The 17262-nt window shown below is 26.4% G+C and overlaps 1 protein-coding gene across 1 annotated transcript; it reads right to left on the reverse strand.

Annotated features, from left to right (window-relative positions):
• Positions 1 to 2630: 2630 nt before the first annotated feature.
• Positions 2631 to 4043, reverse strand: LOC136085248 (uncharacterized). The gene has a single exon (XM_065806537.1). The coding sequence runs from the start codon at positions 4041 to 4043 to the stop codon at positions 2631 to 2633; it is 1413 nt and encodes a 470-aa protein (XP_065662609.1).
• Positions 4044 to 17262: the final 13219 nt, after the last annotated feature.

Below are 17262 nucleotides of genomic sequence, written 5' to 3' on the forward strand. Positions count from 1 at the left end.
ATTAGGTTCTATAGGCTTTTTAAATGTAAAATACAACTTTCTCACAGTAAATTTATGGTCAACTAACATTACTAAGTGTATTTGTCGAACCAATTTCAAAGCAAATTACCCTGTTGTAATATAATATATTCCATTAGGTATTAATTTGCTTGAACTATTTTGCTTTCGATAACAAAACTTTTGATTAATTACAAACATTTTTTTTTTGTTAATAGTTAGCATTTTTTTAATAATGAGGTGACGTTGTAGTTTAGTTCGATCATAAAGTTAAATATTTTAAAATAGCCATGCTTCGATAAGCATGGCATATTTATGGCTTTAAAAATTAATAATGGTTAAATTAAATTTGGATCATTTTAAAATAATGTTGCTTTTGCAAAGTATACTTAAGACATTAATAAAGTTTTTATTATTCAGTTAAAATATAAATTGAAATTTATTTATTAACAGTTTTTTTTTTTTTTTTTTTTTTTTGCCGTTAAATAATACATACAGTTTCGAAGCACATAAATTAAAATAAATATTGGCCAGGCAAGAAGAAGACTAATTTAGCCTTATCACCGAGCCCTATTCTCACGTATTTACAAAAACCGTAATATTTAAATATCTATAGTTAACAAACTATTTATAAAAAAAAAAAAATAAAAGTAAAAAAGTAAAATAGATAACAATTCCTTATCATTTAAAGAAAAACTTAAAGAATAAAACTTTAAGGAAAGAGTAAGATCATTTTTTCAGAATAAGAAAAAATAAATAAGATATTATCATTTATTTAAGAATTAAAAATTTAAAGTAAGATTTAAAAATAAAAAGTAAATAAATTAATATACACCATAGAAATAACAAAAATAAATTAGTCAACTTCATAGAAATAACGTAAATAAATTAGCAAACGTCATAGAGGTAATATTATAATTAAGATAATAATAAAATAAAAATAAAAAATGTTGATACACTCAGTGACATAATTTTGTATTAATTATTTTATGTATTTGAGTTTTAATTAAAAAAAACATTTAAAATCGGATATGTTAAAATCCATAAGTAAGAATGCTTGTTTTGATTCATTTTTAAACTGCTCTATACTAGTTTTATGTGTATTTACAATTTTGGGAAACATTTTCCACAAGTAGGGTCCACGATAAAGAACTGAATACGAAGTTAGTTTTGAATTATATTTTGGGACAACAAAGTTGTTACTTGAAAATTTTGTTGGATATTTATGAACTATTTTATCAAAATAGGATTGAAATATTTTAGGAGATAATCCTAACTTTGTTTTATACATGAACATTAAAACTTGGTGTAAGTTGTTTTTATATATATTTAATGCTCCAAGTATACGCAGAAGAGGCTCACAAGGTAGTGTTCTATTAGCTCCAAAAATTATTCTGCACGCGTGTTTTTGTTTACAGTACAATTTTTTTAATTTTGTATGGTTTGTACTTGCCCATGCAATATTGCAGTAAGTTAAATAACAATGAATAAAAGAGAAATATAAACTTTTCAAAGAACTACTGCTTAAAAATGGTTTAGCCCTATATATCATTGCTAAATTTTTTGATATTTTATTTTCAATACTTTTTATATGTAAACTCCAACGTAAATGTTCGTCTAAGATTACGCCTAGAAAGTTTACTGAGTTTTCTCTTTTAATGTTAGTGTTATTTATTATTAGATTAGGCAATTTGATGGGAATATTTTTTGATTTATTAACTTTGTGGAACAAAATAAATTTGGTTTCATCCACATTTAGAGAAAGTTTATTACTTTTGAACCACTCATTAACTTTCAATAATTGTTCGTTTGTTGTTTCAAATAGTGTATTAATATCACTGTGTGAGTAAAAAAGATTGGAGTCATCTGCAAAAAGAATACAATTTGATGGGTCTGTTGCTAAATTTAAATCATTAATATACACTAGGAACAACAGTGGTCCTAAAATAGAGCCCTGGGGAACCCCACAAGTTACGGCAGTCGGAAATGTTTGTTTTTGTTCATAAACTATAAATTGTTTTCTATCGGCCAAATAGTTTTTGAACCAAACTAAATTGTTGTTTTTTACACCATAGTGTTCAAGTTTTTTTATTAGTATATTATGATTAACGGTATCGAAAGCTTTTGACAGATCAATGAAAACTCCTAAGGTAAAGTAGTTACTACTGAATGCACTTGATATTTGATTTACTAGTTCAATCACTGCATGCTCCGTTGAATTTTTTTTTTGAAACCAAATTGTTTTGAATACAGCATGTCGTTTTCTGATAAGTGATTAAAAAGTCTATTGTACATTATTCTCTCAAGCAATTTTGAAAAACAAGGTAAAATAGATATTGGCCTATAATTAGAAATATTTGAGTCATCTCCGGACTTAAATATCGGCGTGATTCGTGCAATTTTTAGCTTTTCAGTGACGATACCTGTTTTAAGTGAAAGATTAAATATGTGAAATAACGAGGGTTCTATTATATTATATACTGATTTAACAACATTAACGTTAATTTTATCAAATCCAGCACTTTTGTTAGTTTTAAGGCAAAAAAAGGCGGTTTGCAATTCAATTAGTTTTAAATTAGGTTCATCCATGACTTTATCGTAACTTTTTAAATAAAATTCAAATGGTGTTGAATTCATGGAATTTTTAATGCCAAATTCGGACCAGTATTAGTAAAGAAGCTGTTTAGTTTTTCAGCAATAATTGATTTATCATAAATTGTGTTTTTATCAATTGTTATTTTTTTTGGCAGAATGTTTCTCGCATAAATATTTTTTCCTATTATTTCTTTAATTACACTCCATGTTTTTTTAGTGTTTCCGGTGGCTTTGCTTAATAGCTTTGCATAATAAAGCTTTTTTGAGTTCCTTTTTGTTTTTTCAAATATATTTTTATAATTTTTATATGTCATTTCGTTTTTATAAGTTTTTTTTTTCAAGTACTTATCATATAACTTTTGTTTTCTTTTTGAAGATTTTAGTAACCCGTTAGACATCCATGGAGTTAAAACAGTTTTGGTTTTTACAGTTATTTTTTTTTCGGGAAATCCTTTATCATATTGCTTGCAGAATTGATTTAAAAATAGATCATATGCGTTGTAAACGTCATTTGACTGCAATACCAAATTCCAATCAACGTTGTCTTTTAAAAGATTTTGAAATTTTTTTACCGAGTTTTCAGTGATCTGTCGCCTAAATATAATGGATTGAGAAAGAATACTGTTAAATAATATATTGTTAGTAACTAGAAATGTTGGGAAATGATCTGATAAGTCAGTTTTGATTATGCCTGTGTAAAGACTGTTATTAAGATGGTTATTAGTTATTATATTATCAAGAAGCGTAGAAGAGTTGTTAGTCACTCTCGTTGGCTTGTTTATTGACGGAATTAAATTATATTGAAGAAGAGTATTAATAAAATTGTTAACATTATTATTTGAAGCATGGTTTATTAGGTCTATGTTGAAATCCCCAACTAAGTAGGCATGACTTCGGGTTTTATTAATATTTGTTAAGAATGGTTTAAGATGAGTTTTAAATTTATTTAAACTAGAAGATGGAGGTCTATATGTGGCATTTATAATTATTTTTTTTGTGGTTTTATTTATTATTTCAATGCATAATGACTCACAATCTTTTTCATTTACACAGAGATCGTGACGTAAATTATAACTAATTGAGTTGTGAACAAAAATACATATACCCCCACCAACACCAAAACCACGTGGTTGATGAACTAATGAGTAATTAATTAGTTCAAATTGGACATTTGTTTCACCACGCTTACACCAAGTTTCCGTTAGACAAATAATTTTAAAATCGTGTTTTAATTCATCCAACAAAAACCTTAGATTTTCAAATTTTTTATTTAAACTTCGAATATTAATGTTTAAAATTGAAAAACTTTTTTTATTTTTTTGAAGATATTGAGAAGATTCAATAACTGTATAGTATTGGCTTTCAATTTTTTGATTAAAGTTATTAGAGTCATCGACGTCACTGAGTGCGACATTTTCATCTAGAAATTCAATTATAAAGTTTTCCTCCATTTTAAAGTAACACATATATAATTAAACGCAAAAATAGTTAATAAAATAGTTAGGAATAGTTAAAAGAAAAGTAATAAACCAAACTCTTACTGACACGGTTTCGGGATTTCTTTCGTTTTCTTAGACACCCACTCGCAAAAAGTTTAATCACTTTTATTTCACTTTCAGACTTTTTTTTCATTTTCATTTTCTTTGATGCCATCAATCCTAAGGTTATTTCTTCGTGACCGATCCTCTATTTCCCTAAGTTTTTTTTTAAAGTCAATATACTCATCGTTTTTATGTGCTTCGGTTTTACAAAATCTTTTTTTTTCAATAGACTCAATATTATTTTTGACCTTTTTTTCGATAAGTTCCTCGTGAAGTTTCAATGTCTGAAAAAACAAAATACTTTTGTCTCTGTTCATTAGATGACCCTGAATCTGAAAATAAAACATAAGCTTGCATTGAAAAAAGAAAATTGGAAAAGAAATTAAAACCGGTTAAGGATATAATTGATGAAACCTATTTTAAAGCAAATGTGGTATGGTATTCTATATATTAATAATTATAAAATTAATTATATATATATATATATATATATATAAATATATATATATATATATATATATATATATATATATATATATATATATATATATATATATATATATATGTATATATACGTATATATATATATACATATATATATATACATACATATATATACATATATATATATATATATATATATATATATATATATATATATATATATATGTATATATATATATTTATATATATATATATATATATATATATATATATATACATATATATATATATATATATATATATATATATATATATATATATATATATATGTATATATATATATATATATATATATATATATATATAAATATATATATACATATATATATATATATATATATACATATATATATGTATATATATGTGTATATATATATACGTATATATACATATATATATATATATATATATATATATATATATATATATATATATATATATATATGTATATATATGTATATATATATATATGTATATATATACGTATATATACATATATATATATATGTATATATATATATATATATGTATATATATATATATATGTATATATATATATATGTATATATATATGTATATATATATATATATATATATATATATATATATATATATATATATATATATATATATATATATATATATATATATATATATATATATATATATATATATAGTATATATGTTACTGTTACCCGCAGTACCAGAAATTAGCTAAATGCTAATGTTTATATCATAATTTAATATTGCAACTCTGAGTTTTATGTGTTTCCACAATCATCACGCAAGTAGTAAAAGTTTGATTTTGCCATGATTTATATATATTATTTATTTATATATAGCTGTAGTTTATCTATGAGCACTCTTTTAAGTATACAATATTATATATGATAATATAAAGATATTTTATTTATTCATGGAACTGATGGAACAAAAAATCTATATAATTGGCTTCTGATAACTGCAAAATCACTTGTTAGTTTACAAAGTAGAGTTACTACACTTGAAGAAACAGTTAGACTGAAAGACGATGAAATAAATGATTTAAAAAATAACCTTCCAAGTAATTAACTAAACAATGCTTTCAGTTCTGCAGATATCTGATCATGTTTCTTAAATCCTTGAAAACCCTCAAAAGGGAAAGATGCAGCACTAATTACTACTATCCAGAAAGAAAAAAAAGAGAAAAAACAGAGTTGAAAACAATATTTTAATTAGAGGAGTACCAGAAGATGCAGTGGAAAGTGATTCAGACACCCAAAGAGTTGATCGAATTCTAAATGCATTAAAGTTAAGAAGAGAAGTTGTTAAGAAACAAGTAAAGTTAAAAAAAAAGAAAGACTTTGATGAATACTAATGGTATAAACCCAGAAATGTATAAAGACATAACAACACCAGGAAATAGATTGAATAAATCTCGAAGTCAAGTTGATAAAAGTATTTCCCCCTCCCCCCTCACTACTACTCTTAGAATTTAAGGATCATGCCACACAATGAACAGCCATCCGTAACGCTAAAGAATTGAAACGTTTTGAAGATTTACAAAATTTATACATAATGCCAGACAAAACTGAAAATGAAAGATTAATTGAAACCAAATTTAAAATTGAAAAATATAATAGAAACAATAACCTTCCAAATGAGTTAGAAGAATCAAATGGGAGGCTTAAATGGGGAAAAAATTATGGAAAGAAAGGTTTTTGGGGCATAAGCTTTGGCACACTTTGATGGATTGAGCTCAAACAAAAAGAAAGTCATTAACTTTGAGGAACAGCATAAAAATTGTTTTAAAAAATTAAGGAAAAGGAAATTTTTATGTCTTCTTTAAAGTGTTTTTATTTTAATGCAACATCTATATGCAATAAATGGGATAAGTTCATTGTAAGAATTGAACAGCTTTGTTTTCCGCACATTTTTGGCATTACTGAGATGTGTAATTTTCTATACTGCCTCATATGACCTAAACAAAATGTATAATGACTCAATTAGAGAAGCACATAAATTAGTCGATGGAAAAATTTAACTAACTTATTAATAATGGGTGATCTATAGTACCCTGATATCTTTTGGGATGATATAGGAGGTGTGTGTCGTGGTTTCAAGTCGAGAATTTTTAGAAACTATAAACGACTGTTTTTTTATTACAAGCATTTTATAAACCTACTTTTAAACATAACTTTCTTGATATAATTTTAATTTATAATCCCGATCATATATATGCAGTAGAAATAGGCCCCACATGACCTTTTTGTGGGAATATTGAGTTAAGGACCATCCTGTTCACAAAACAATCAAAGAAATTAACACATTTGTAATTTATTTTGTAAATTATTTTACAATATGATGAAAGCATTTCAATGCTTGTAAAACAAAATCCTAAAATTTTATACTCCTACATCAACAAACAAAAATAAATAAAAACTGATATCAAGGCAGTATTTGATACTGACAGGAAACAAATCACAGAGAAAAAAGATATCTCTCATTGTTTAAACTAACAGTTCCATGAAGCCTTTACTCAGACACATAACAGAACATTAATGTCAGATTTCAAACCAAAAACTTAAACTATATTCTATGTTGACAGTAAAACTTTAATTAGTAATACTCGAGTAGCCACTCTACTGTGCAGCTTAGACAAATTGAAACCGCCTGGAGAAGACCAGTTACATCCTTTTGTTTTTTCAAAATATTAAAAGAACCTGAGTTTTCCATTATCTTATATATTTTTAAAATCTTTTAAAACAGGTATTGTTCCCTTGCTATGGAAAGATGTAAACATCTCACCCATCTTCAAGAAAGGATGTAAACTTTAACCATTAAATTATCGTCCAATCTCGTTGACTTCAATTGCAAGTAAGATCATGGAGAGATTAGTAAGAAAATACATGACAGAACTCCTTACTAAACTCAAGCTACTATCTATTCACCAGTATGGGTTTTTTGTGGTAAATTTTGTGCCAAAAACCTCTCAGAGGTGTTAGATATAATTACAAAGGCACTAAACCATCATTTTAAGGCTATCCTAATCTTACTTGACTTTTCCAAAGCTTTTGACTGGGTAAGCCACGAACTACTGAATATAAAACTTAATGGCTATGGATTTAATGTAAAATTATTTGCTTAGATTTCTGGTATTTTAAAAAGTAGACGACAGCCAGTAGTCTTGTGTGGTGTGTATTCTGACTGGGCAAAGGTAACGAGTGGAATGCCACAAGGATTGATTATTGGTCCACTAATGTTTTTGATATATACAAATGACATACCAGAAATAGTCAAGAATTTTTGTAACCTTTTTGCAGATGATAGCCAGCTCGTTGCTACAATCAAAAACAATATCAATCAGTTCAAAATGATTCTGACGCCCTCATACACTGGTCCAAGCTATGGGAGATGTCCTTCAATATTAAGAAATGTAAAATTATGAAATTCAGTGAAAAACCAAGCAAAAATCTAGATTGTTGTTACTTCACTATAAAAGACGATATTGGAGATGTTTTTAACCTTAAAACAACAAAAGTTGAGCGAAATCTTAGTGTAATTTTTAACAAGAAATTAAAATGGAGTTATCACATCAGATATGCAGTTAATAAAGCAAATATAATCTTAGGTATGCTTAAGCAAACATTCAAATCTTGGACGGGGCCTATTTTTGAAAGATTGTTTACAATCTTTGTTAAACCTCATTTAAAATACTGTACATCTGTTTGGAATCCTTTTCAAAAAAAGACAAAAGGGCTCTAGAAGCCGTCCAGAAAAGAGCAAATAAACTTGTTCCAGCAATAAGAAATTTAGATTACAAAGTTCGTCTAACTTATCTTAATATACAAACTTTAGAACAAAGAAGACAACAAGAGGACATGAAACTATATTTTAAAGCATTCAAGGGAGTTAATGAAATAAATTGGTTTCATACCAATGCCAAACCACATTCCCTTTTAGCATAAGGACCTGCAAGTAATGTTAGAAGCTCTAAATTAAGACTGTCAAGGCAGTTCACAAGAAACCAAGGTAGATATTACTTCTTCACAAACAGAACTGTATTGTTATGGAATAAGTTGCCAAATCAAGTTATCGATTCAAAAAGCGTCAACGAGTTTAAGAATTGATATGACAAGTTCATTGTCACCGAACAGGCATCTGCTAAAGTCTGCTAAACAGACTTCATGAGAAACTTAATTTTTTTCTTATTGCAGATTATTGTATTATATTATATATATTATTATTATTATTATTATTATTATTATTATTATCATAATTGTATATATATATATATATATAAATATATATATATATATATATATATATATATTATATATATGTATATATACGTTATATTATATATATGTATATATTTATTATATATATATATATATATATATATATATATATATATATATATATATATATATATATATATATATATATATATATATATATATATATATATATATATATATATATATATGTATGTATAACCTTTAAAATGATGCACTCGAATCTAAGTAAATGACGAAGATTTTTGTTTTACTTAAAAGTTTAGTATTTAAAAGACTTTAAAATCAATTTTCATAGGCTCATTAATAAGATTAGACCTAATCACTTTTTTAAGGTTTACTGCTTTTTTGATAAATTTTCTTCCACTTAGATATATATCTAAGTTTTACAAGGTTTTAAAAAATTATTTAGTTACGGACGTAACGAAGACATATTTATTAAGTTTGTTTGAATCTAATTATGTTGAAATAATGCAAGAGACTATTTTCCAGATAATAATACCATGACTACATAATACAGAGTACTACTACACAAAAGATCCCACGCATCATAAATTAGTATATGACCGGGGCTCCGGCCCCGGCTGAAAATGAGGCTTTTTGCAAACCCGGCTCCGGTAAAACTATAAGATTTAGCAGGGGTTGATAACTGGGGCTAGAAAAAAGTTTATAATACATTTTATATTATAATTTTATGCTAACATTTACTATTTATTAAATACTGGCATATATTCATTCATTTTCAAACTCTAATTTACTTCCAACAAGATTGCATGCAACCACTATTAAGTTATGAGTTACTTTAAAATAGCGAATAAGTAAAAAAAGAAAGAAATGCAACCTTACAATAATGGGAGAGTGGTCAAGCTAGGCAGATAAAGCAGGTCTAATTTATTTATTTACTTATTTATTTTTCACCTCCCCAAGGCTGAAAACGCCACTACAGACGAAAAGGCTACTTAATTGTAGTTATAACCCTCTCTCAACTATATAAATCCCAAAAACGAACCTTGACAACCAAGGATGCTGCGCAGAGTAATACGTTGAACACGGTACTACCAGGGACTTAGTTAGGATCGAACTCGGTACCTCTCGCTTAATACACGACCGCTCTACCACTGCATCACAACCGCTTTACATTTACATGTGCTTTTAGACTTTGTCTGAGAGTAAGAAGGCTGTTATTCATCAATATCGGAGTACCAACATTATTGTAATATTTTTTTTGCAGTAAATAAATGAGTTTTGTTGTCTAACAAAAGTTGCAGATATCAAGTCCAGAATTTAAATCCATAAGCCTTAGGCTGTTACAGTAGAGAAATCAGATTAAAAATTAGCCGCTTGTTCTAAGCAATCAAAAAGTGAAGACTTTTTTTCACGACAAGAATATAAAGTTGAGTCGTCAACAAATAGAGCCACTTTAGATGTTAAACTTTTATGAAGATTGATATTGTAGATAAGAAACAATACAGGAGCAAAGATTTAAGAGTACCACAAGGTACCTTGTTGTACCTTTAAAGTTACTTGAAATTAAGAAGAGTGTAGCCTTTCAAGAATAACTTTATTACTGCAGTTAGAAAGAAATAATTTAATAATCTCAAAACCTTTATATAAAGAAACTTATAACAGAGTGATGGCTATTCGTAGGATAGTTAGAGAGGTCAAAGTGTTTTCTAGAGTTTTGAATCACTTATTAAGCACTTTTTAAAAATTAAATATTATTAAATATTATATAATTAATAAAATTAAATGTTAGACTTACTTTAGTTAATGACATTGTCGAAGACTAACCTAAAGTCTCTAGAACCTAACATCTGATTCAAGATACAAGATTTAGTTAACTGAGAATAACAGAGCTTAGCGTCAGACGGGACCTTTCTACATTGGCTTCTTGGAATAATAAAGAGACATTTGTTCTTAAGAGAGATGTTCTTATAAAAGAAATGAAATAAACGATTAATAAAGCAACTTGTCGAGATGATGAAAAATATGGAGTAGAATGAGGTTTGACTTAAAATTGAAGAGTAGGAATAAAAGCTTTCAAACTTTTTGTTCAGAAGGAATAAAAGCTTCTGAGATGCACTTTATGCAAACATATTATGGATATAAACAAATATGTTTGCTATTTATTTGGATGCTGGCATACAATATTGTTTCATATATATATATATATATATAAACTTTAGTATTTATATGGTGTAGTATTTGTTGAAAGAGAAGACAATGATGATGATGATTTTGTCCAATATTTTTTTGAATATGTTTATCAAGAGTCATAAAGTCAGTTGTAGAATTATTTGACCATTTTGATTTTGCGTATTACTTTTGGTCGATCAGTCTTTTTCATATTAGATGTTTAACGCATTAAACTCATTTTCAATCTCTGCTTGTTCAGATAAGACAGCCTAAATGCTTAGTTGAATAGCTTTTTTCACTTCTTTTATGGTCACAATATCATCGTTCAATTTATCTGTCTGTGATGCTAAAAAAAGAAACTATTTGTAACTAATTCCAAAATACAAAACAAAAACAAAAAAAAACAATAAAAGTAAAATAAGATTAGATTTAAACTAACTTTTAAAAATGCTCACTCCTCTGCTTTAATAAATAAACAATAAAAATTAATAAAAGTAGTTTTATGCACATTAATGCAAAATTGTGAAAAAAATAATTAATAATAAACGCACAGTTAAAAAAAAATATTTGTGTGTATATTAGAGTTGTTAACCGGAATGTTTCGTACAATTCCGGAAAAATAAAATTCTTTCGGAAGGATATTGAGAATAAGGAATTTTCTTTTTTCGTACCGAATTTTACGAAACCAAAAAAACCGTTGATGTTCATTTCGCAAATGCTTCTTACGAAATGTTGTCTTCCGCAAGTTGAATTACGAAACAAAACTATTTTGCAACATACGAAAATAGGGCTTACGGAAGTCGCACTTGCGAAATGAGCTATTTCGCTAAACGACGTTTCGGAGTCTATAACAAAATTTTGTTGGCCAAACTGATATAATTGTAGAAATTAAATTTTTTATATACCAAAATGTTTATAATAAAATTTTATTTTCAGTATTGCAACATATGAACATTTTAAGGTTTTATTTTTTGAAATAATGATAAAAAACCAAATTTCTTTCGAAACGAAACTCTTTCGCACTGAAACTTGCGAAACAACTTCATTACGGAAAAACACTTACGAAACGCGGCATATTAAAAATATTTAAATACGTTTTATGAATCAAATACGTATGATTAGCTAGGTAACTAAAATACTAATTATTATAATAATTATTGATATGTTTCAGTTAGTAAATTTTTATAAATAAACCTAGACTTTCATAAGATATACTAAAAATGTCTTTCAATGAACAAGAGTTAAATAGTGAACATAACTTGAACAACATAAACTTTCCCATTTTGAAGGAAAAAAGAAAATTTAGAGCATGTAAGTCATTTGTTTGGGATCATGTAGATTTGCCTCAAATAGTAAATCGATTAAAAAAAAAGGGTCGTTATCGAACTAATTTTTAATGTAAACTTGTCGTTAGCTTAACTCAAAGGCAGTTTTTCTCCTGTTCCTTTCTTTATATTCATTACTTACCCGAAGTTGTGAGAGAGCAGTTAATTAGCCCCTGAGTCAGTAAGTTAATGGAAAAAAAGAAACGGTTTTATACGAATAAAATTGCGTGATTGGGAAACAATGCTTTCGTTGAAATCAAAAAAAGTTATAGGTCATGTAGTCAATCCTAAAAAATAACTACTCCATAAAGTACGTACGCTTTAAATTTGATCCTCCCCTCCCCCGCAATTTTCAACATCCCAACGTTATTGGAACTATACAACCGCTGAAAGTTTTAAAGCTCTGGCTATTTTGGAGAGCAGTAAAAATTTAGTTGCAAGATTTTGCAGGAAAAAAGCGGGTACGTAAAATACAACCCTTTCCCGAGTCTTTGCCCCGGGAAAAAATTTAAACATAGAAGCTCACCAGGATTATACAAGCGCTGAAAGTTTTAGAGCTGTAGATAGTCTAACAATTAGTGATAAATTGACATAAAATGTAATGGAACCAAATATTTTACTAAGTTTTTATGTATAAGAATATAAATAGTAAACCTCCATTTCTGAAAAGCCAAAGACAATAAACAACCGAATGTCGGAAGTGAACCAAAGTCGGTACTTGATAAATATTAATGCATGTAAACACTGGTATAGGGACATGTTGCGGAGGAAGCGTTGTCCTTTCCCTCAAAACTAACTTAAAGTTTCAGTTTTTTCTATTTAAATTTTAGCTGCGTAACTTTCTTAACCTTTCTAGGTCACTGTATATATATATATATATATATATATATATATATATATATATATATATATATATATATATATATATATATACAAGTATATATATATACAAGTATATATATATATATATATATATATATATATATATATATATATATATATATATATATATATATATATATATATATATATATATATATATATATATTGTCCTTTCCGTCAAACTAACTCAAATTTCAGTTTTTTTTATTTAGATTGGAGTTGCGTTAGGCCCCCCTTATATTCTGTTTCAGCAACTCCTTCCCCCTCCCCCTCCTCCCTCCCCCACCTTCGTCCTAACTTTCTTAATCTTTCAAGATCACTGTATATATATATATATATATATATATATATATATATATATATATATATATATATATATATATATATATATATATATATATATATACACACTAAAAAATAAAGGTAGAAATTTTTAGTTAAGGTAGGATATGAGATATACCCTTAGTAAGGTATAATTTTTTACCTTATAAGGTAGAAAATTATACCTTTAAATTAGAAAATTGTATGACAAATAATTGTTTTTAATATAATTTTCTACCCTAAAAGGTAGAAAATTATACCTTACTAAAGGTATATCACATATCCTACCCTAAGGTAGAAATTTCTACTTTTTTTTTTAGTGTGTGTGTGTGTGTATATATATATATATATATATATATATATATATATATATATATATATATATATATATATATATATATATATATATATATATATATATATATATATATATATATAGATATATATATATATATATATATATATATATATATATATATATATATATATATATATATATATATATATATATATATATATATATGTATATATATATAGATATAGATATATATATATAGAGAGATATATATATATATATAGATATAGATATATATATATAGATATATATATATATATAGATATATATACATAGATATATAGATATATAGATATATATGTAAAAACTATTGAAGAATCATTTAACAACATTATTTTATTTAAATAATAAATAATAATATTTTTTTGTATAACAGTTTAATGAATACTTTCGAGTTTATTCCGTAAGCGCACATTCCGAAACGCTCCTTCCGTAAGGAACTGTTTCGCAAATATTCTTTCGAAATGATTTGTTTCGCAAGTTTCTTTTCGTAAAGAGCTATTACGGAATAATTATTATTTATTTTTTTCGTATAACGCATTACGGAAGGTGAATTTGCGAAAGAACAACTTCCGCAATAACAACTTGAAATACGGAAGATAAAAATGCGAAATTTTCGTAAGTTTTTGTTTACGGCGAACAACCCTAGTGTATATATGATTATTGCTAATTGAAAAATATGTATGAGAGATTAGCAGTTGGATTAGAAAAGTTGTTAATACTTTAATAATAACTTTTGCTAACTGTAGTAATTTTTAATAAATTTTGCTTATAGTGTATTTTGTTAATTTGCTAAAGAAATTACTAATCTTTTGTTGCATTAAGTTTAGAAAAGACTTTAAGACTTTGCCTCAAATTATCTAAATGTAGTTGTAGCTAAATTATTCAATTCTAAATTGATTGATTGAAGGTACGTATGGTGTCATTTTGATTTATGGTTTCCCAATTTGTACAGTACCAAGTGTTTCAATCTGTTTGGGCTGCCATTTCTGCACTATCACTTTGTTACAATCTTTTTGTTCCACGAATAAATAAAATTCATTGAAGAATGACAGAATGATGAGAACTAAGCTTTAGTCAAAGGCATATAATAAGATTAAGACTATAACTTTTAAACTGAATGATATTATATGCTTTTAACATTTACCTACAGTATTACTTATTCTAATAGTATAAGTCATACTATAAGTAAATGTCAAAAGCATATAATATGAATCATACTAAGAGTAAATTAAAAATAGTAATACTGTAAGTAAAAGTCAGGAGCCCTTGATATTACGTGTGGAGTTCCTCAGGGTTCAATCCTAGGTCCATTATTGTTTTTAATATATATTAACGATATGCATAAAGCTTCCCAAAAAATATCTACTATTATGTATGCTGACGATACAAATTTATTTTTTAATCATCCTGATGCAAAGACTTTGTTTGAAACTATGAATATTGAACTCGAAAATTTCAACCTCTGGTTCATAGCAAATAAATTATCCCTATTTGTAAAAAAACTAGCTTTACTCTTTTTCATAAAAAAAAAACAATCAATTAATCTTCCGTTAAAGCTGCCTAAACTGTTTATTAATAAAAATCAAATTAAACGTGACAAATGCACAAAATTTTTGGGAGTACTTTTTGATGAAAATTTGTCATGGAGAAACCATATTGGTCTTCTTGAAACAAAGGTGTCCTCTGTAATAGGTGTTTTGTATAAGTCAAGACCTTTTCTCGATAGTAAATCACGTAATATGCTTTACTTTAGTCTTGTACATAGTCAGCTTTTGTACGCAAATATCGTATGGGCCGGCACCCATAAAACCAAATTGCTAAAATTGCAAAGTCTGCAAAACCATGCATGCAAAGCAATTAATTATTTAAATAGGTTAGTAAACCCGGCCCCAGTGATGAAAAGCATGATGGTTCTAGATATTGAGAAACTTAACACATTACAGATATTAATTTTTATGTATAAATATAAAAACAATCTTCTACCAAGCGTTTTTTTAGATAACTTTCTTATATCATTTTCTGAAAAATATAATCTGAGTTCAAACGAACGACTATCAACTAGGAAAAATTAAATCACAGCAGTCAAGTTTTCTAATTACAAACCGAGGTCCATCCATATGGAATCGTTTCCAAAATAAAAATATTAAAGACCTAAAAAGCATTTCATCGTTTAAACAACAAACTAAAATGCATCTCCTAAATTCCTGACATATATATTATAGTTTACAGTATTTGTTTTCAGATTTTTTTGCATTTTTTCTTTTTATTTATTTTTTATTTTTTTTCTTCTTATGTATTTAATTTTATTAAGTTTTTTATTTTTCTTTAAAAATTAAAGTGTTTTTTTATTTTTATTTCAATAGTGACTAAAGGGGCTCTATGAAAAGGTTGTGATGATAAACGCATCATCCTTACCTTCTTTGAGGCCCTGACTGATTATAACAGTATATATATATATTATAAATTAAATAGATTAAAATCATAACACCGACAATAATAGAGTTTAAAAATCCATTATGGTTTCTAAGTCAGCTTTTTGATCGAATAAATAACCAACTAACAAACTCTTAGACAGCCTTCATCCGTGATAAATCATATGATCTGAAAATTCCCGTATGGATTCTTAATATATAAATCTGCAATTCCAGTTTACAACATATATCTTCTTTTTAGTGATGTCGTAAATATATTTGTATTTCTTTTAAAAACAGGTATTTTATGGTTATTTTGCTTAAAACTACTACTTTGCATATAATTCTAATTTAGATATATAGTTGTAAACCGGAATTTGAGATCCACTTAAAAGCTGTCTTTCTAAGTATTGATAATTAAGCTAGTCGTTATGTTGTCTATCAAGCTGATTATTTCAAGAAAAGAACAGTTTTTTAATAAAATGAATTTCAATATCTTTATAACTTTTAACGAGCAAATTATATTAAAAAAAACGGATGAAAAATTTATTTTTTGATTCAAACAACAATTAAACAATGTATTTAAAAACCTAATTTAATGTTAGAGTTTGTAATATTTGGCTATTTTTCGAAAAAAATATTCATTTGCGGACTTTTTGGATCAAGTTTTGATAAAAATTCGCATTTCTTTGAAAAAGCTTTTGTGAGTCTTGAAAGACAATATGACCGCCGTGCAAAATCAGCAAGGAAAACCGCTGATAAATAAATAAAAACCAAATTTCAGGTGCGTCGTTTAAAAGTCCACCGCACAAATACACACACACATATCTTTATAATATACTTTTACCGTGTTGCAGATGTACAAAAACTTATTAAAAATGTTTACCAATTAAAGGAAAAAAATGATTATCATGG

The sequence above is a fragment of the Hydra vulgaris genome, chromosome 09 (genome assembly GCF_038396675.1).
Source record: "Hydra vulgaris chromosome 09, alternate assembly HydraT2T_AEP".
In the NCBI taxonomy this organism is placed as follows: domain Eukaryota; kingdom Metazoa; phylum Cnidaria; class Hydrozoa; order Anthoathecata; family Hydridae; genus Hydra; species Hydra vulgaris.